Below are 22,530 nucleotides of genomic sequence, written 5' to 3'. Positions count from 1 at the left end.
ATTTGTGCAAATTGTGTAAGAAGGATAAAAACAAGTCCTGTAATTGCAGTTAATATCATATCTGTTTTACTTCTACATAATTGACTAAAGTTTCATTTTACAAAACCAAGTAAAAAAATCTGCTTTATTCAGGGATTATGTTTTTACCCCCTGTGAATACTTCTGCTGTGTTACAAGCACAAATATTCAACAGTGCAGCAAAAGACATTTGAAAACTAATTTATAAACTTTCATAGAAAAAAACAATTTGGATAGAGTTCCAGCTGATACCATCTACCCTTGCCCACATATAGGCACAAAAAAATCCCCCACGCTCAAATGAAGTTGTCTTGAGGACTAGACAAATCAAACTTTGCATTTACACACACATTCATGCAGCATTTCACCCGTAACCAAGGCTGATAATCATCCACGGAGCTGCTTTGATCATTCCTAACAGCAAAGTCCATACCCCTCTGAGCCTTCGAAAGGATTGTTCAGATCTACACAAACTCATTCTCATGCAAAAAATATGCTCACGGTCTCCCACACATAATGCATGTCCACGTGTATTTACCTACCCCACTTTATCAGTGGATCATTCGTCTCCATACCCCCTGTCCTCTACATCTGCCTCTTTCAAACCAACTACCTGCACGTCTTCCATCACCACATCCACAAACCACCTCCTTGGTCTTCCTCTTTTCCTCCTTCCTGGTGGCTCCATCCTCAGCATTTTCCTACCGATATACCCCATGTCCCTCCGCTGAACATGTCCAAACCATCTCAGTCAGGCCTTTCACTTTGTCCCGAAAAGGTCCTACATGCGCTGTCCCTCTAATAAACTAGTTTCTAAACTTGTCCATCTTCGTCACTCCCAATGAACATCTCAGCTCTACTGCAGCGCTCATTACATTTAGAAAACATAGTGTTAGTTTTGTTTTAATGTCAGATTTTTCAATATGATTGGTCAACATTTAATACATTTTCAACAATAGTGCTATAATTAAAGGTTTAGATTATTGGACACTTTCTTTGTTTCCATAGTAACAACTCATTTAGAGCGATCTGTACGATGCGCGTGCCACATAATCGAAGACTGGTGAGTTGTTTGTATCTTGTACAACATTAAATTCAACTAGAACATTCGAATCGCATCCTGTCAGGAATGAAACACTTTAGGATGTGCTAGAAAATAATCCACTTTGGAGTGATAAGATCAAGTCCGCAACACACCATCACTAATCATTTTCCTGTTAAGCCATTGTCATGCTTAGTTCCTTACATAACATTTTCAAACCCATTTACACCAGTGTCTTTCATGTGGATCAAGCTGTGGGATGAATATTCTGCGTACCACGGCGAAAGGATCAGGAGAAGCTGTATAACTAGTCGACACGATTTGTTTGATAGCTCCTTGCTCCTAAGATGGACTGAACGCTTTTGTGTGTAAAAGACGTGCAGTGCAAAGAATAAAAAACTGCAAATGAGCTCTCTTATTGATCTACAGACCAGGCAAGCAATAAAAAAACCTTTGATATTGTAATGAAGGTGTTTCAGCGGAATGATCTCCGGTGCCGGTCTGATATCAGAAAGCTCCTCAAAGCGAGAGGGACGCTTAAAGTGTGGCACTAACCTTTGTAAATAAATTTGCGATTTGAATTTAGATTGCGATCGTCCTCAGGAGTGATCGAATTAACCGAAAAGATTTGGATTGTTCTTTTTTTATTATTATTATTTACTTGGTAAGTCAAAATTAAGTATGCGAACCGACTTACAGAACTAAAGATCATATCGATATCTATGATTCATTTGGTGAAAAAAGCTAAAATTCTATCTCCATCAATGGAGATCCATGAAAGCTTTTATCTGAACAACTGAAGATCAAAACTTATGTGAAAGGTCTTTGCAGCATGTAAAATAGTGATAGCGATGAAAGTGATTGAAGGGTAAAATAGGATGCAAAACAACAAATGAAAAAAAGGAATTAGCCACTTATATTATATCTTTATAGAAAAATCCAGTCTCTTTTTGAGACTGGATTTATTGATTTTCCATGTATTGATTTTCCATAGATTTTTGGTGAGACAGGACAACCTTAATAATGGCATAGAATCAAACTAAATGAAGTCATAAGGATGTCACACTTGACTCACACTGTACACATCCGTTTAATGAGGTTTTTAGAGTAACTCTGTATCAGGCGGTTGGGTCTGGCAGCTCATTTTAACCATTTAACCTTTCAGTTCAATATAGCTAATGTCCTACTATCCCTTGTCAGTACAGTTTCCAGGCTTTAGCACAATTTCCAGCCCAAATACAGCTCATAAACCACACAAGTGACCCAAAAATGTGGGCATTTCTAGTTTCTTTTCTGCGTAGGAAACTAGGTCACTGTGCTGCACAAGTATTTCTGATGCGTGGATATGATCTATCTCCATAATCTCCTTTTCCCTTTTCCAATCGTTGCAATATATCTTACAATGGTTCTATATAGCACAGACTACAATAAAGCAAATATAAGATGATTCGTTTTTTTCATGACTAATCAATATTTAGAATTAAAAGCTTGATATAGATTGTTCTGTTGAACGAAAAGCATTCGAAGCATTTATTTCTCGAAGGAAAATGTGTGTTCTATTTACCAATAAAAAAAAAAGCTAATAATAATGATTTGAAAAAAATGTCATTTATTTTGCAATGAAAAGAGCCTTAACTGCATTTCTAAAGAGTCTACCATGTATGGAGTTACAGACTTCATCTAATCTCTTTTGAGGTGCAGTGTGTTCTCCGAATTAGTGTCTGTTTCTGTCTCTAACACAACTGTTGGCTGGATATTTTTAGTTGGTGAACTGTTTCTTAACTCAGCACTAACATTGAGGAGTTTAAAAATACTGACAAAGTGCACTTTGATGGTAGCTGTAAAGAAAAAATGGCCAAATGTACAGCTATAAAGGAGGCGTACATAATAAACGGGCCACCGACGGCATATATTTACTGTCAGAAGTTGTGAAAGTGTATGGTGTAAAAGTATGCATTTAGAAGAGGGTATTGAGTTTTGCATTTGAACATGTAGCTTTGGCGACAGCTTTGATGGTGACAAAATAAAAGTAAAATGGGTGAGAAGTGAGGTCAGTTTTTATAGTTATTTCCCACAGTGTCTATAATCCATAATGTAGGCTGCTTGCATGTTCATTAGATCTGGAATCCATTCATGGATCTGGAATTCAGTTCCAGTTAATACCCATGTATCATATTCAAGTGCATTCTCTATACAGTGTATAGATTTATATCTTTCTGAACCATACATTTGACCATCTTCGTAAATTAAAACCCACACTTATACATACCCTGCAATTTCCCAGCTCTTCTGCCGACAGGATGATGGTGCCACACTTCTTCCCCGGGATCCCCCTGCAAACAAGGCAGAGTGTTAACTCGTACAAAGTGAAAATTAAACAGATGCTACAGCATGATTGCGCTAGGTGTCCAGTAGTGAGACGTAAAACCAAGTTCCAGATGCACGCAAAGCCTGCCGCATTATCTGAAGGACAAATCAGGTGCAACATGGCTTCTGGTTTCTCTTTAGTGCCACAGTAAAATGATAAGCTATCTAAAATGTTATTTTACTGCCTGTTGTACATTTGTGAGACTCGTGAAAGCATTGTGTGGCGCCTCAGTCTTGTTCCATCGGCGCTCAGACTAGTCGGAGAGAGGATACCGAGTGACTGGAGGCAGCAAGATAGCTGACTATAAAAGCCACAAACCATGCAGTGGAGTTTATAGCATAACACTTGGATGCCCAGCGGTTTGCGCACACTGTCCTCCAAAGTCAACAAATCTTGCCCATCCTTGCACGAGTTGCATAACAATTTCATTAGAATTGTTTCCTTCAGATGGCTAAGTTTCCCACCGGGAGCCTCCGGCAGAAATAAAGGCAGATGCAGGCTCTGTGGAACCATGTCGAAACTCCAACCCGAATCTGTTTTGGCAGAGACTTTGTTTTAATATGAGGGAATTACAAAAAGTTGCTAACACCTTACCGAGCTGTTTGAACATGTTCAAAGATTTTCAAATGTGTCTCAGAATTTTAAGTGTTGTTTGAACAAAAAAATAAGTTAAACACTAAAATATTTGTTTTTTATTTCCCAAGTTTGGTTATCAGGAGATCAAGGCCGGTTATCAGACCGCTTCTTCAAACACTCATAGGAAACAATCATGCTAAATCATCGTGAATGCAATGACACCTGCTTAATCCCAAACCTTTGGAAAAGGTCACTCTCTCTCTCTCTCTCTCTCTCTCTCTCTCTCTCTCTCTCTCTCTCTCTCTCTCTCTATATATATATATATATATATATATATATATATATATATATATATATATATATATATATATATATATATATATATACACAAAAGAATATGAAAAAACTGAAACGTTGCAAGCCAGAATTAAAAGAGACACATCAGGTAAAGGTCAAGCCTAATGTGATATATACATATATTCGTAGGCTATAATGGTCTGTGTCAGTGAAAAATCCAATATTGAAACTGAAATCAAGGATATTCTCAAATAGAGATGCATATACATAGCTGTATATAAAATCCTGTATGCAAACAGTTTCAGTAAAGTCATAGGATTTGAGGATATTACAATATTACAATTTACAATCCACCCCTCATAAAGCAATATAGTGGTCTGACCCAGTCCCATGACTATATGGTAGCATATAAGCAGTCTCACTAAGTAGCTACATACACAGAGTGGCACAAGGGAGTTGTTTTTAAATCACTTTGACTTTGACAAGATGCTTCACCACCACATTTTACATTTTACATGTTATTTTGAAATCAAACAACCATCAGTTTTGCAGCAAATGTCCAAATACAGCTGTTTATTGTAATACTGCATGGATTACTATATGCCCACTAATCTTATTACTACATTGGTTCTAATAGGTCCTACAGACATGTATTTTATTGGCACGTTAGAATAGAAAACGCACTGTAAATGAACACAGACACTCTACAGAGGTAAACATGTGATTTCTGTGTATTACTGATATTATTCTGAAGAGTCTTGCTCTTTGAAGAAAACAGTATTTTCCTGTGAAAGACACAACAGTCTTAGGTTACAATGGGATCTGCCTGCTGTGTTTTGACCATTAAAATGGCTCTTTCACTTTCCAATAGGGTTGCATTGGTGTGACAATACCGCTGATGGACTGCCAATGGTATTTTGTGTCCTTCAAGGCAGTGGTCCCAAAGGACGAATACAGCGAAAGGGAAGATCGATAAGTGACTCTCAAATGATTGCCTCAAAAAAAGGTCAAGCTCCCTCTACCACAGCTGGCCACCAGTTGCCATCACATCCTGACAAAATAGAAACCAGCCACCGCTCCATATTGACTGCCAGAAATAGGTGAAATGGACAGTCGCCCAGGTCCCGATCATGATTGTAACCCTGACCTCTGCAGAAATTTTTAGAAGGCAGTAACTTCATTGACGGCCTGCCACTCGTCTCAAATCCAATTGGATCGGAAAGAGAGGTAAACACAAAAAATCTTTTGAACCATATAATTGTTTTGAGAAACCTAAACCAAAAATTCATTGTCTTGCCAAACCCCAAATTCTCTTTAATCAGTAATGGATATTTTTTTTCATTATTCTAATTTATAGACTTGCCCTCTCATGATATATGTAGTAGTTAAACAGAGTAAGGCTACATCATTAGAACAGAAATGTCACACAGATTTCCCAGTGGATTTAAATCTGGCTTTAATTAATGTGATTTTGTAATGCTCATGCAAAATAAAAAAATTAAAAATCAGGGAACCAGGAACAGGTTTTGGCTTCCTGGCCAAGCTTGTGGATTAGCATCACCTTCATTGGTATGCCAATTTCCCAAGATTAAGGAAAGGGAAGCAGATGATCCACACAGTCCATTTTGCATGTGATTGTTTAATTAAAACCATGGGCATGGACATATCTACACATTTTACATCATATTAAATAATTGAAAGATAACGAGTCTCCATATTCTCCAGGCACCCAGAGCCTGCAGTTGTGTGAAATAAAAGAAAATTCATCCCATGTAGTTTGACTGGAAACCAGTTGAAACCTTGTTCACATAAAAATGATTATTGAATTTTTATGAGCTCAAGTTATTTTTCTTGGTTTTGGAGCAGAGCTATACACTTATATCATCTATTTATTGTGCTCTCTGTCTTATATTACAATCTAATACTCTCCAGAACTAACACTACTACAAATCATTCTTCATGTGACGTTACTGCTATTAATGGTCCTTTAATGTTATTATATCTCAGACTGCACAAGGACATGGAACATTGAAGTTCTAATTAAACTCGGAATAAGCAATTATGTGAGCAGTCGAGAATACAAAAAGCTTTCTGTCCGTCATTTCCTCGCCGAATTTAAGAAAAACATAGCAATGCTATAGAGGGGATGTTATGTGGCTGCATGACACCAGACTTAGATTAGAACGTCATGGCAACTGATTCTGCAACCCGCTATTCTTCGTAACCTGCCAAACGAGGTTCATTTCCAAACTTCCAGAAGATAGTCACTGTCAGTGTGTTAGCATGTTTTCACACCTAAATAGCCGAGAAAGTGTCAAAAACATTCATTATAATATGTATATTTATGTCAGATGTCATATATGTACAGTTATGTGTCTTCTAACCCTATTAATACTAATTGTAACCGAAATATTGCCTAGATTAGAGAAATCACAAAATACCAAACCCCTCAGCTCATTGAATATACATTTGCAATTATAATTAGATTTATGGAAATCTTGTTGCCTAGTTCTGGATTTTGGTGTGCCAAGTCTCAGGTAGATGAATACTGTCAGGTGTAGCATGACTCAAATAGCTTAAAGGTTACCCGCCTCGGTTAACAATTCATACGCTTTCTATAAACCCACAAGCATGTTTTCTCTAGCGCACTTCGCCTGTCCTGTCTCCTGTCATGGCTGTGTTATATATCGCTGAAGGCTGAGGCACCTGAGTGCTGGGTTTTTCTTTTTCGCGTGTTTCAGATGTTCGCTGGGCTCTGGGGCCAGAAATGGGCATTTGGTATCTGACAAGACAAGCTTGCTGTTGTTAATACAGCAGCACAGCAGGCTTGGCTCCAATCACAGAAGCACAAAAGGCGCAAACCGTAAGCAACTTTATCAAACTCACCAAGGTGGGCAGTCCCCACAGACTGCATATATAGCAGAATGCTGGCAATGAAAGATACGCATTTAAGTGATTGAAGAGCAGATGATGATATAGGCAGTTTGTGAGTTGCATGGAAATGTGGATGTAATGAGGCAATGTACAATGTTCCTGCAGATTTCAGATAGTGATTAGTTGATATATAGGGCCAGATCCAGACTCAGAGACTTATGTCCAAAGGTTGCATCACTATTCACACAGGTTACACATGTGCTTAAATTGATTCTCTGGGCTCTCCATTTAAATTATGCTAACGACCTGTGTGGAGCTCAGAATTCTTATTAATAGACCATTACAACATGCAAGCGCTTGCCTTCAGGATAGATAATGAGGACGGAAGACATAATGTTATACCAAAGTGTTACAAAAGAGCTTTTTTTTTATGAATTATGCATGAAAAGAACATTGAAATTGACAATACAGCCTTCCTCTCTGAATTATAAAAATAGAAGCTGATCCAGCTATTATTTTATTACTTTTAATTTTGTCAGTTGTGTTGACAAATGTGTATTGTCAGGAGAACCTAATAGTACATAATGTCCGTGTTCACTGTCGGGTCAAACCAATGAGTTAAGGTATAAGCTGGTTGAGTAAACATCTGCTCATTTTTAATTCATAAATGTATGCATAAATTATTTGTCCTTGGGATGAACAATGCCTCGGATTAAAAAGTCTTCCAAACCAAAATAAACTTTTAATTAACACTAAAGGACCGATATTATGAAGTTCATTCCTAATGAACTTTTTATAATTTAATTTCTGTTTCAAATGTGATTATATCAAACCATCAGGCAGTGGCACTCAATTAAGTTTGCTAACTGCTCATGCAAAAACAATAATAAAAAAATACATAAAAATAAAAAAACAATGCAGAATCGATCGTAATTGAGGCATGTCTGTTTTAGTCAGACACCCCGGCTGCGTAAAACTTCAAAAAAAATTACATTGGTGATATACAGTCCTTATTACTCGCATGTAACTCAACTCATGCAGCCCATAATGATTAACCATCACTATGGTTACACTCGATCAGTGTAGAATGTTGTGATCTTACCTTATCATTTAGTTAATTAATCACAAAAGAACCTGTAGCTATTTTTAAGCTTTATTCATGAATAACAACAGTTGGACATAACCCACGCAGGTTAGCGAGGTTTCACACATAAGCCCGAACCTGTGATTCCGAGAATTCTCTGAATATACGTCATTAGGCGCTGTATCGCTGTGAGTTAAGAGAAGAGTGCTTGGACTTTCAGTGCATGCTGTAAACCATCCAACAATTTCCCAGGGTGTGAAAAAAGAAAAGTGACTGGGCTGGAGGAACTACACCAATGCAGCATCTCTTCCATGCTACTCCTATTACTTTGGACAGATATATTTACAAAAGCACTGAAATGGCTGTGCTGTGCTTTTGCCAGGTTGATTATTGCAGCATGCCGCTGGCTCCCGGAGTTTAGGAAGACACCTATCTGCACGCACCTAATTTCATGGCTGGTTGCCAAATGATTTGCATTGATGCGCGTTCATGATGTGCCGACATGATTGGATTAGTTGGCGTGTATATCGAGAAGCCTCGGTAATGGCTGTAAAAATCACAGGATATATTCACAGACGGTCACGATCCCATATAAAGTGAGCTGTGAAAAACTGCCTCTTTGTCAATGCTCTTTGGAAAGGTCAGGCTGTAAAACGTGATTGAGACACCACAAGCAATGAATTTTTCTTTGCTGAACGATTCACTAGAGACTGTTTGTGTTAGGCCACGTAACTAAATTAAGTGTATCGACGCCTTAAATGAGTAAGCAAAGAGCAGTCTTGTTTTGAACGAACTGGTAAGAAACCAACTTTCCCTCCCTAATTAGTGCATTGAGAGACAGAGACTTTGAAAAGTGATTTATAAAGGAGACGAAGAGGCACAGAGCAACTTTAGAGGAATTTGAACTGGGAGATTAATGAGCTATCCGGGAATTAAGTTACTCAGAGATTCTGCTTTCACTGAGTTGTCAGAAGAGCAGAAAAAAAGGGAAAGAAGCACCTCCATTACTGCCTTTGTACGTCTCAAACTGCTTTTTCGTCGACGCTCTTTGTACTCATGTTTGTACTTCCGGCAAGACACTTTATACCCTGTTTATAAGTTGCATCACGTGTAATGACATACAATGAATAAAACAATCTGTTTTCCTTTTCATGCAAAATAATTCATAATTTTTTCGTGGTAAGCCGCTTCGTTCCCTTAGCTAGAAATGTGGTTTTTCATCTTTCTCCCTTTCATGTATTTTTAATGCTTTTTTTTTTTTTGTTAACAAAGGGGACACTTTTTTCTCCCACATCTCTTGTGCCTGTAGAGTGAGGCTATGTTTTATCAGAATGCAATTATCCATTTACCAAGCCTAATCATTAGAATTGGATTTTGAAGGCGACAATCAAGTCGAGCGTCTGTTCTAGCTGTTATTAGAGGAGATTTGGCAACGAGTTGTGTTATTTTAGTGATGTCTATTAGGCACATGATGGCTCTTTGAAGATGTGGGAAAGGGACACTATCCATCTGGCTTTGAGATGGCTGCTGAAACCAGCACGGATTTTCTTAGGGGCAAGCTCGGATTTTTTTCCCGTTCATTATAACGAAAATGTTCTTCTCTAAACTGTGTTCCAACTCGGACCATCGAAAACAAACATCTGCATCATATTACTAAGCGACATGCCCTGTGCGCTCATGGAAGAAATAATTTTTATATAATCTAAAATAAACTTTTGAGCTAATATCACATTGATATACAGATATGCAAGGAAATCTGAAATAGTACATGCGTATGCTATAGATACAGGGTTCTTAATGTGATACTTATTAAAGTATTAATACTTATTAGAACATGTGGAGCTTTAAAGCTGTAAAAGGTATTTTGAGTATGACTTTTGCATATTTTAATTACATACATATGACATGAAATATTTTTTTGGTGTGGTTTTTTTATTTCAAAACACACATTTCTGCCACGTTTCTTTGCTTTGCCTTTTTTTAGATTTCAATAATTCAATATTACGGGTTAATAAATCTGGGATTTATTGGGAAAGGTGCGGTGCCTGAATGTTCTTTGTTTTTTTGCACCATTCTATGTAAACCCTGGAGATGTGGTGTGTTTGTGTTTGTGTTTGTGTTTGTGTGTGTGTGTGTGTGTGTGTGTGTGTGTGTGTGTGTGTGTGTGTGTGTGTGTGTGTGTTTGAAATTCTGTGTAAAATACCCAGGATGGTTCTATGTACTAACCAGCTGCCACATGATTGGCTGTTTAGATAACTGCTTAAATGCGCAGGTGTACAGGTGGTCCTGTTACAGTTCAATGTGGATGATTTTATACTGGACATATATTATAATACTATACATATATACACATCATCATTAAATAACATTTAACATAAGGTAAGGTCTGATAAGGTGTGATTTATTTTCTTACTTGCATTTATTGAAGAGTGAATTTTTCATGCATTTCCATATCTACTTCTAACCTAGAGAGATGGATTGAAGCATTTGAGACTTGCTAATTCATCACAGGAGTATTTAGGGTAAGGAAAAGTTAACAAAAAAAAAAAGAAGAGCCTGATTTAGGGCAAAGAAAAAACATGACCCCCAAGAGTAATTACATACAGAGCTATTACTCTTTCTAAGCTGGACTTTAAATCTGCAGCACTGAGACTTTGTAGTTTAAGGTCCTTTTTTCTTCCTCTCTTTCTTTTACAGCCTCACTCTACTGGGATGTAGTAATCCTGAAGAAATATTTCTTTTCTAGTACAAGCAATTTTTTTCTGAAACAGTTGATCAAATAATCATTCATTGTATATTAGAGACTAAATGCTGTCATTCACGTCTATTTCAAAGCTGCAAGGACACTCTGAAGCTGGTGAGTGAGGGAATTCATATCTTTCCTTATGTAACCAAAGCATTATGGGTAAACAGGCAGCTAAATAAGACCTGAGAGCTGAACATACTGAGTGGGGAAGAAGCAGCATTCTTATCGAGGTGTTTTTCTTTTTTTTTTATCCCTACCCACGCAGTTAACGGCTTAAGGCCGACCAAAGGGGAGCCCAGACTCTCCAGGCGAGTATCATCAAAACAGCAGGTGTGTTGGCAAGCCTGTCATGAGCACTTACTTTTTCACTGTTTCCCTATGCAAGAGGGCAGCTATCAAATGGAAAAGCACTGCAACTATCTGAAAGATGATAAGACACGAGAGGCAAAGCAGATGATCCATGACGAATTATGTATTATGTCATATTGATGTATTATGTCAGATTATTGGCCTGCATATTTAATTCTGAAAATAGGGTTTTATTTTTAAAGTATAAGGAGGCAAGCAAAAGTGTGTAAGCAGCATTGTTCTTTTATTCTTTCTTCTGGCTGGGGTGTCAATAGCAGTCCATAGAACCATCTGATGAATTTTCTATTTCAATTTGGCAAACTAGCGAACATTTAGCCTAAAGGTGCTGTCAATGCTCTAGTGACACATCTACTAACATTTGGGCCTAAATTGGAAAGATTTTGGATGGTCATAACTTTTAAAATGTGCATCCTAAAACGTGGCTGGAAATTCTAAAGTTTCTCTTTTGTTTTATTGTTCTACAAGCCAACAGAGACGTTGCTGTTAAAGAAACACAACTATACAAAAGCTTATTAGGGCTTATTAGGGCTGACAAATGCATTAAATTTTTAGGGGGTTTATCTCTTGTTTTACCCCACGTGCTGCAGTTTGTGTTTACAGGACAAGACTCAAGATCACGTAAAGGATAAGGTTAATGAGTTTGAGCTCGAACCACAGAATTCCCACACCTGGAAACACACATTTTACTCAATGAGATACCTAGACCCCTTAAAGAATTCACTTTTTTAGGTAACTTACAACAACAAGTTCTTGAATTTTACTGGCTGATAACCCAAACAAGACTCAAAATGGTATCACCACACACTTAAAACATTTACATATCCAGGTTGAACTCCAACACTAGGAAACATCTCTTAGCTATCACACTGAAAAATAGAGCAGCAAGCAACTTTTGTTCAGGGGCCAAACATTCAAACTGTGGGACCATATGAGTCAAATCTCATAGTTGTGCTTCCTGTTACTGAGAGAAACTATAGGGGCATGATGAGCACTAAACCATTAGGATCAAAACTCTGAGGAAAGAAAACTACCATTGCCTCTGCAACCTAACACTATAGTGTATTTCATGTTTATTCCAAAAGTCCAATAAGCAAGTGCTGTTCCTGTCCTCTCGTAGTATAATGGTTAGTGTCACAGTTACTAGTGTAGCACTTCTCTGGTTCAAATCTAAGTTTTAGCTTTTGTTTGTTAGTTACAAGTTAGCACATAGCAAAGTGAAAAGTGTAAAACACTCTTTTAGCATGAGCTCCTGTAGCTCAGTTGGATGCGTGTCTACCTCTGGATTGAGAGGTTGCTGGTTCAAACCCCAGGCAGGTCTCTGGGATATGAGTACAGAACACTGCAGAGCCAGTTGTGTGGAAGGTTCTGAGTAATGAATGGTATTGGAGGGTGTGTCCTGAAATGCACTGAGTTGCCTGAAAGGTTGCGAATGGCTGAAGGTATCAAAGGGCGTGACGTAAAACATACCAAGATGCAAGAGTGTGGCCAAAAACAGAATGAGTTGCCTGGGAGGTTTAGGTTGGTTGTGTAGAAAGAACATTGGGCATGATGTGATACTCCTTGCCCTGGATAATAAAATGAGAGTTTTTGACCTATTTTTGCATATAGACAAATTTCAGTTAAAAGCCTCCTGACTATAACATTTTTTCCTTTGTTAAGTGAGTATGAGCCTACTTTCCTTACCCCCACATCTCTGAGCCTTCACTCATCATACCCAAGTCACTGCATCAATCACCACATGCCTTTAACCGCCCCAGTAAGCTCATACACTTATGAGCATTGTCCATCATGCGGGTAAGTTGGATTTAAACCAGCAACCTCCAAGTCCAGAAGCACGGCTTTCCCCACAAAGCCACACGCACCATCTTAACCAACTGTGCCGATACTTACACTCTTTTTGAGGGGTTTATATTTTGCTTTATACAACTTTACTGCTCAAGAAATGCAATTTTGTAGAAACAAAAACACCACCCAAAGGAGGGCTCAAACCCTGACTGACACTCACAGGAAAGAGCATGCCTTAACCCCCAGAGCCATCTGGGCTGGTATATGAAGTTTATCTTTTGTTTTATTCTTCTATGAGCCAACAGCGACTTCACTGTTAAAGAAACACAACTGTAAAAAAGCAAAAACACGACAAGAAGCAGGACTTGAACCCTGGTCTACAGACTCAAGAAGGGTTAGGGATTAAACTACTGAGCCGTCAGCGATGACAAATGCATTTAGGGGGGTTATATTTTGTTTTACCCCACATGCTGCAGGATTTAACACAAAGTGTTTACCGGACAAGACTCAAGCCTGATCCAAGCAACACAACAAATTAGTCCTGTCTCTTCTTTGTGACTCAAGATCACGTAAAGGATAAGGTTAACGAGTTTGAGCTCGAACCACAGAACTCACAAACCTGAAGAGACATGTTTTACTTAATGAGATACCTAGGCCCTTAAATAATTCACTTTTATTTGGTAACTTACAACAAAATAATTCGTAAATTTTACTGGCTGATAACCCAAACAAGACCCAAAATGGTTTTACCACACACTTCAAACATTTACATATCCAAGTTTAACTCCAACACTAGGGAACATCTTTTACCTATGATACTGAAAAATAATGCAGCAAGCAGCTTTTGTTCAGGGGCCAAACATTTAAACTGTGGGACCCTTCAGCAGCTCACAGAAAAGCAGAGACATTACAGCAAGCAAAGGGATTCAAGAGTTATTTATAATTTCACTCATGTTGCACATGTTCATGTACATATGAGCAGAAGGGAGTCAATGTCATATAAGTAAGATTTGGTGAAGTTTGGACAACATTTAGAGGAGGAATGTCAATGATGTCAGTTAGACGTAAACCTTTTGAGCATGTCATTCTAACTTTTGACCAGTAGGTGAGGCTGGCATGAACTTTGTTGCATAGCCTCAGGTCGTTGTCCTGAAGATACATACCAGATTATGTGTCACTGGACAAGCTTGAAGTTGTTCCTTTTGGGGGCTTTGTTGTCAGATTCTTCCTCTTCTTTTGGCTGCTTCCATTAGGGGTCGCCAAAGCAGATCATCTGTCTTCATACTACCCTCAGTAAATCTGACCAATTTTGGTCAAAGCACATGAAGTGAGATTTACTCTTAAAGATGATGTGGTAGATATCACTACCTTGAGGCTATCTAACAAAGTTCATGCCAGCCTCACCTAGTGGTCAAAAGTTGAAATGACAACCTCAAAATGTTTCCATTTGTCCACCATTTTTGATATTCCTCTTCAAAACTTGTCTGATCATCATCAAATTTGACTTAAACCTGTTCAACCTGGATAGTTAAGTGTGTATGGAGTGTTCTGTTTTTGTGTTTTAATTTGAACTTCATGCTGAATCAAGCAGTAGGCAGATAAATCCCCTAAAAACATTCAAGCCTATCAGCTCTGATGACTCATAGGGTCTTTCTGGGGAGGCTAATTATGGTTAAAATCCTGGTTCAGGTAATATTAATGCTTTTGTCATTTTAAAAAGTTACTTTTTACCTCATTTATGATGGTTATGTTATGAAGAATCTGCCAATCAAATAAAGTTGTGTTCACCGTGTGAATGAAGGAGCCATTTCAATCCATTCTCAGAATGTACACAGGTACACAGTGTATACCAGAGTTAGTCAGTTTACAAATGTTAGTCCAATCTCATAGTGGCGCTTTCTGTTACTGAGAGAAACTATACGGGCATGATGAGCTCTAAACCATTAGGATCAAAACTCCCCAGAAAGACCAAACTACCATTGCTTTTGCTACTTAACACTACAGTGTATTTCATGTTTAGGCCAAAAGTCCAATAAGCAAAAGTTGCTTCCGTCCTCTCGTAGTGTAATGGTTAGTGTCACAGTCTCTGGTGTAGCACTTCCCTGGTTCAAATCTAAGTTTTAGCTTTTGTTTCTTAGGTCGAGGTTAACGCATAGCAAAGTGAAAAGTGCTGTAAAACACTCTGTTAGCATGAGATCCAGTAGCTCAGTTGGATGAGTGTCTACCTCTGGATTGAGAGGTTGCTGGTTCAAACCCCAGGCAGGTCTCTGGGATATGAGTGCAGAACACTGCAGAGCCAGTTGTGTGGAAGGATCGGAGTGATGGATGGTATCGGAGGGTGTGTCCTGAAATGCACTGAGTTGCTTGGATGGTTGTGAATGGCTGAAGGTATCTAAGGGCGTGACCTGAATCACACTGAGATGGTGGATGGTATCGAATGGTGTGACTATAAACTGACTGAGTTGGGTGGAAGGTTGAAAGTGTCCCTGTCAAGCATGAGGTGATACCCCCTCCCCTGGATCATGACGTGAGAGTTTTGACTTGGTTTTGCATATTGACAAATTTAAGTTAAAAGTCTCTCACCTACAACGTTTTATCCGTTGTTAGTCGCCTGCTTTCCTCACCACCACATCTCTGAGCCTTCTTTCATCATCCCAAGTCACTCCTTCTGTCATCACGTTTCCATCACATGCCTTTTACCGCCCCAGTGAGCTCATACATTTTGAGCATTGCCCATCGTCTGGGCAGGTTGGTTTCGAACCAACAACCTCCAAGTCTAGAGGCACGGCTTTCCCCACAAAGCCACACGCACCATCTTAACCGACTGTGCCATATGGGCTGATACTTAGGCTGCTTTTTTTTGGGGGTTTATCTTTTGTTTTATACAACTATGCGCCAACAGATACATTACTGATAAAGAAATACAAATCCAAAAGCAAATTCCACACCAGAAGCAGGACTTGAACCCTGGCCTGCAGACTCAAAATGGTTCACGGATTAAACCTCTGAGCTATCAGGGATGACAAACGCAGCCATTTTTAGGGGGTTTACCTTTTGTTTTACCCCCACGTACTGCAGGATTTAACATAACGTTAACAGGACAAGACTCAAGCCTGAACCAAGCAACAGAACTAATAAGTCCTGTCTTTTCTTTTTAACTTATAATTATGTTAATGCAACCTTTAATCACACTTTTTTACTGTGCCACAACAACTCATGTTTATAAGCTTCCTATCAAGTCCCTGTTCAGGCTCTGTCCCAAACTGTGATATCACATGTTAGATTTGTGTAGAAGGTAAGTATTTTGGTTTGTGTGCTTGTGTGTGTATAAGTGTATGATGATTACAAATTTAAACTTAAAGATTTGTCTTTATAAACATTCATATTTGTGTGTCTTTGGTGGTATTTATATACACACACTGAAAAAGGACAATAAATATTTTGCAGGGTTTTTTTTTTTTTTTTTTAACACTTAAGACCTTTAATCTAAGACATTTAAACTCTGATCCTTAACTAGTTTGTGTGAATAAATGTTTAATCAGTCTATCTATCTATCTATCTATCTATCTATCTATCTATCTATCTATCTATCTATCTATCTATCTATCTATCTATCTATCAATTTATCTATCTATCAATTTATCTATCTATCAATTTATCAATTTATCAATTTATCTATCTATCTATCTATCTATCTATCTATCTATCTATCTATCTATCTATCTATCTATGCTATAATAATGGCAGGATACACATTTCATTGACTCTGTACATGTACCTTGCACAATGACAATAAAGTTGACTCTAAACTAATCTACTTTAATTAGAAATAATAATAAATAAAAAATATAGCTTTGTGTTATGAAATTAAAAGTGTAAAAAAAAACAGCTCTGTATCTTCACTCGTTAATAAAAAACATACATGTTCGTATTGATTAAGCGATGCTGCATCCTATGTTTGCGAGTTTCAAAGGAAGGAGTCAGTCTTCTGCCAGTAACAGGATTGATTTCATGCAGTTTGCTATTCTCATTTTCGTCATATTTTACTTGGCACGTTCTTAAAACAAAGGAGCTTGGGATCGATATGAGGTCTGATGGTGCGATAGGATGCTCTCTGGTTCTCATTCTAAGAGGAATTTTAACCACTGTGTCTGTCTGCTCATTACCAGAAAGCCCACAATAATCCGAGAAAACCCGTCAAAATACAATGCTATAGTTCAGTTTGTGTGAAAGGTACACAGTGAAAGGATAAGACGCAGGCGGTTATGAAGTGATCCTTTTTCATGAATTGTCGGCAGTGTTTCGAACATGTACAATAAAAATATTAAACATGAAAATGTTGTGTTTTTGTGCATTTTTCAATGTATCCCTAAAGCCAAAATAAAAGCTGTAAAGATTCTCAATAATGACAAGCTTAAGTCTTATTACCTTAAAGGGAAAAAAAACCCTTGAGGCAAGGACTGTAATTGTAACTGTAATGTTAACAATATTCAAAGATGCATTAATACAAAAAAAAAAATAAAGTTGCTACATAATAAAACAAGACATATTAGGTATATAGGGTATTGAATTTTAAATAGTATTTAGTGTTAGCACTATACATCAAATCTTCATTTATCAGCATTTATCTTTACTGCCTTTGATAGATGTCCTGAGAAGTACTATAATCAAAAAGCTCAAATCCTTATAAAGCTACACCTCAATAAACCACTCTAGTGTAAATAAACTTTTCTGCTATATTTCTGCTATATATATTTTTTTCTTCTAAATATAAAACATATTGTACAGTACATATCACCAAACCCCTGTCTCACTGTTATCTAGGTGATAAAAATAATTGGTCTGTATGAGACTGGGTAACTGTTAGTATGAACTGAAATAGAAAAGAGACACCTAGCAGAAAACAAATTATGTAAAAAAATAAATAAATAAATAAAAAAGGGAAGGAAAGAAAGAAAGAAACTGCAGCATAAAGGGATGAACCCACTGTCCTCTCAAATTCAACCTTGCAACAGGAGGTAAAATTCCAGTATTAAAAAATACACTATATGAACAAAAGAGTTTAATCCTGAGTATCCAAGCCATATGTGGTTCTTTGCAAAAAAAATTTTGAACAAAGTTGAAGGATGTCTTTAGATGCAGTAGTATTACATTTCTCCTTCACTTGAACTAGGACACCCAGACATTTTTCCAGCAATGCCCCTGTGCACCAGGAGAGTTCAATGGTTTACTTCTATGAGCACAAATCTCTACAAACACTCCAAAATCTAGTGAAACATCATCCTAGGAGATTGGAGATTATTAGAACAGCGAATAGGGACTAAATTTTGATTGGGATCTTCAAAAAGTATAGGAATCTTATGGCTAGGTGTCCACGTACGTTATACGATATCATATAACGATAATAGACTAGAACAAATGTATTCTTTTGTAATGTATACATAAAGTAAATGAGGAATAAATGACTATGATCTGTGCTAAAACCGAAGATTAAATGTAAATTAACTGATTTAAACGCCTCTTGCCTTGTATAAGGACACTAGTTAAACACTTATAAAGCTTTTTTTCATAATGTATCGAATTTGTGAAAGTATAGTGTAATCCTATTTGAAATGGAGATTATGTCTTATTTTGAAACACATTCTGAGGCATTAACTGGAGAGGAAATCTGCATCGTACTCAAGACGCACTTGATGAAAGATTGAGCTTTCCTCGCCCCACTCTTTAAGCAGTTGTGAAATGGGAAATGCGTGTTGCTGCAGAATACGACTCCTACGGATATTAACTTCTTCTATTTTGAAACTCAATTCAGACACCTCATTTCAAAAGACGCTTGCTCATTCTGTCCATCTCACTGAAATTACTCATGACACATCTGAATGGTTTTCTCTCAGACTATTGTCGTGTAATTTCAAGTAATGTGCATCACATCTGCCATTTAAACAGCTGATATGAACATTCTGATGTAAAGCTTGATTCCATGATCGGGGTGCCATCTATATCATAGCTGATATAATAATCGTAATTATATAAGTAAAAGTATTGGACACTTTGGTCACGGTTACTGACAGGCCCTGTTCAGAAGGCTAACTGACACTGATTATACGCTACCTGACATAAACCTACACAGCCATAATTTTAATAAGTATCAACCGTCATAAAGGCTGTTTTTTGCAAGTGACAGATTTTGATGCTGTTTGGGTTATGACACTTTTTGGGTGAAATGTAGCAACGTAGCACCTTATGACAACTGACTGAGTGACATAATGCCGATGATGTGACATTTGTAGCAGAACCTTTCAGACTGGGTATGACACCTATTTCAGTGGTTATGGCATCTCGTTTGCATGTCACATACATACAGTGCAATAATCTAAATAAATAAATAAAAAGAGTGAAAACAACAGCCATGAGGGGAGGAGCTAGGTGTCATGTAGCATTTCAAACTCAGGTCAAGAGTCCTTCTTAACAAATTGCGTTTATGTTGTAAACAATAACCTTATACAGTTAATATAAAATAAAGTTAAAATACAAGTTAAATACGATCTATATACACAACACGCATGTTTTGCCTGCTGTGCAATAACCCTTTGAATTAATATGTAATCCCATGCAAAATCTCACGCTAGACATCACTTTAACATGAGACATGAGTTTCCATGAGACATCCACAACAGGATAGGAAATACACTTAAATCTAACATTAACTACATTTCCTGTAGACGAAGAAAGTTTTGTGTGTAAAAGTTGAACGTCTTTTCAGTGACATTTTTCAGTGCATTTATTGATTTATTTATCAATACATTTATTGAGCTTTAGTATGATTTTATTTAATATAACAATATAATTGGAGATCTAATTGTGATGTGGGTTGTTATATAATACTGGCAGTTCTCCATTGATGTACTTTTTGTTAGCTGATATGTGAAATACTATAGAGCTCAGTTTTAAACTTCAATTTTAAGAAATTTAAAGATAATAATAAAGGGATTTAATCGAATAATAAACAATTACAATAATTCTTCTTCTTCTTTCGGCTGCTCCCATTAGAGGTCGCCACAGCGGATCATCCGTCTCCACACCCCCCTGTCCTCTACATCTGCCTCTTTCACACCAACTACTCTTCTATCACATATCACTCCTGTCACTCTTCTCCACCCACTCCACCCTGCCTGCACTCTTTTCTTTACTTCCCTAAAACACTTTCCATTACTTTGCACTGTTGACCCCAGGTACCTGAACTCCTCCACCGTCTCCACCTCTTCTCCCTGCAACCGCACCACTCCACTGCCCCACCTCTCATTTACGCACATGTACTCTGTCTTACTCCTACTGACTTTCATTCCCCTTCTCTCCAGCGCATACCTCCACCTCTCCAGGCTCTTCTCAACCTGCTCACTACTCTCACCACAAATCACAATATCATCCGCAAACATCATAGTCCAGGGAGACTTCTGTCTGACCTCGTCCGTCAACCTGTCCATCACCACTGCAAACAGGAAAGGGCTTAGGGCCGATCCTTGATGCAGTCCAACCTTCACCTTGAACCAGTCTGTCGTTCCTACTGCACACTTCACTGCTGTCACACTGTCCTCATACATGTCCTGCACCACCCTCACATACTTCTCTGACACACCTGACTTCCTCATACAATAATAAACAATTACAATAATAATAATAATAATAATTATAACAATAAAAATAATAATAATGTACACAATACAAAAAGGACACCACTTTTCCACCCACATGTAGTTGTTTTCCAAACTGTTACACAAAGTTAGAGGCACACAATTGTATAGTTGTATAGTGGGTGGTAGCATTAGAAATATTCTCTTCACTTGAACTAGAAGACCCAAACCTTTTCCAGTATGATAATGCCCCTGTGCATAAAGCCAGCTCTATGAAGATTTATTGTACTGAACCCCTTCAGAATGAATTTGAACCCAGACTGCACATCAGGTCTTCTCACCCTACAGCTAAACACCTTTGTGGCTCCAGAAGCACACTCCTAAACCTATTGGAACATCTTCCCAGAAGAGTGGTGGTCATTATAAAAGCAAATTAAGGACTAAATCTGGAATGGGATTTTCGAAAAGCACATACGAATCTTATGGTCAGGTGTCCAGAAACCTTTGACCATATAGTGTATATCCATGTATGCACAAATACATTTTTACTATAGAACTAACGTTTTTTTATATTTTAATACATTGTGAAGAGAATTGCGTCAGCATTATACCTTTTTTGTGAAATATTGTTATTTTTTTCTTATTTATAGATAAAGTCTACAAAGGGTGCTCAAACAGAAAACTAAAAAACACATCACTGAATAGTTTTCAATCTGTAGTAAATCATGCCCTTAAAAAAAGTTGCCACATGAGTAGAACAGATTCAAAATATAATAACCTGTTCCAAAGAGAGCCTCCGTCACCTTTCCCTAACCCTGTTCCCACTTTGAAAGCTGTAATGCTCCATAGGCAACTGGGTTGCTTTTTATATCCATATCCACACATGGATTTATAAGCTTCAAAAACAATCTTGGGCCTACAGACTATGCCACATTATAACCACATCATTAATGCTCTCTAAAGCGCCATCGCCACATTCTCTATTCCAAAGAAGAGCTGGCTGTTAAGGACCTTGACCCTGATTTCGCACTCCAGATCTCTAAGCCTGTATTTATTAGATCGTATGAAGATTCAGTGCTGTGCAAGTCAGCCATTGTGACATAACTGACACTTAACAATATTGAGTTACTCCCCAAAATCTGCAGCTATGTGATTAAAAACTACATCAAGTGTCAAGGGACATGGATAGCATGAGCAGCGAATCGATTGAATGCCTGATCCAAATTACATTCAGGTCAAAAGATGGTAATTACTCTGATTAAATTACAACCTGATACGACGCCTGTGGCATGGTCTTTGAATTCGAATGATTTCAGAGCCGAACGAATGTATGTAATTGCAGCCCCCAATGTGCCATATTACACTAACAAATACATCCTGATTAAAATTAGGATTAAAATTCCCAAAGTTAGCCGTAGGTTTGTTCAATCAAAGGCAATTTTATTTAAAATGTATGAGGTAATTTGATCATTCATGAAGGGAATTTTATATCACAAGCCCTGTAGCTATGCCGGCTGAAATTGCGCAACTATGATTTAAAAAAAAAAAAAAAAAAAAAAATCAAGTCTACTAAGCATTAAGTTTAATTTTATATACATATTGATATGTAGATTAGCAAAAGAATGGAAGCAGGATGAAGTTTGGTCTTGGATTAATCAAGCCTAAAATTGAATGCTTATTCTTACTGTTAAAATCTCAGCATTAAAATACAATTTTAAAGCCCACATTTTATGCATGCTC

At 37.6% G+C, this 22,530-nt stretch overlaps 1 protein-coding gene across 1 annotated transcript in view; it reads right to left on the bottom strand.

The window, feature by feature from the left end:
• The window catches only part of cpne5b (copine Vb), a 114,979-nt gene that overhangs the window by 46,058 nt on the left and 46,391 nt on the right, over positions 1-22,530 (bottom strand). The window contains exon 7 of the mRNA XM_083534174.1: positions 3,330-3,393. Coding sequence (XP_083390300.1) covers positions 3,330-3,393 — 64 coding nt within the window. The remainder of the gene's footprint in view (positions 1-3,329; positions 3,394-22,530) is intronic.

Source organism: Silurus aristotelis (genome assembly GCF_946808225.1).
Source record: "Silurus aristotelis genome assembly, chromosome: 28".
Lineage (NCBI taxonomy): Eukaryota > Metazoa > Chordata > Actinopteri > Siluriformes > Siluridae > Silurus > Silurus aristotelis.
Note: the sequence above shows the minus strand (reverse complement) of the source record. Positions and strands in the feature narration are given on the sequence as shown.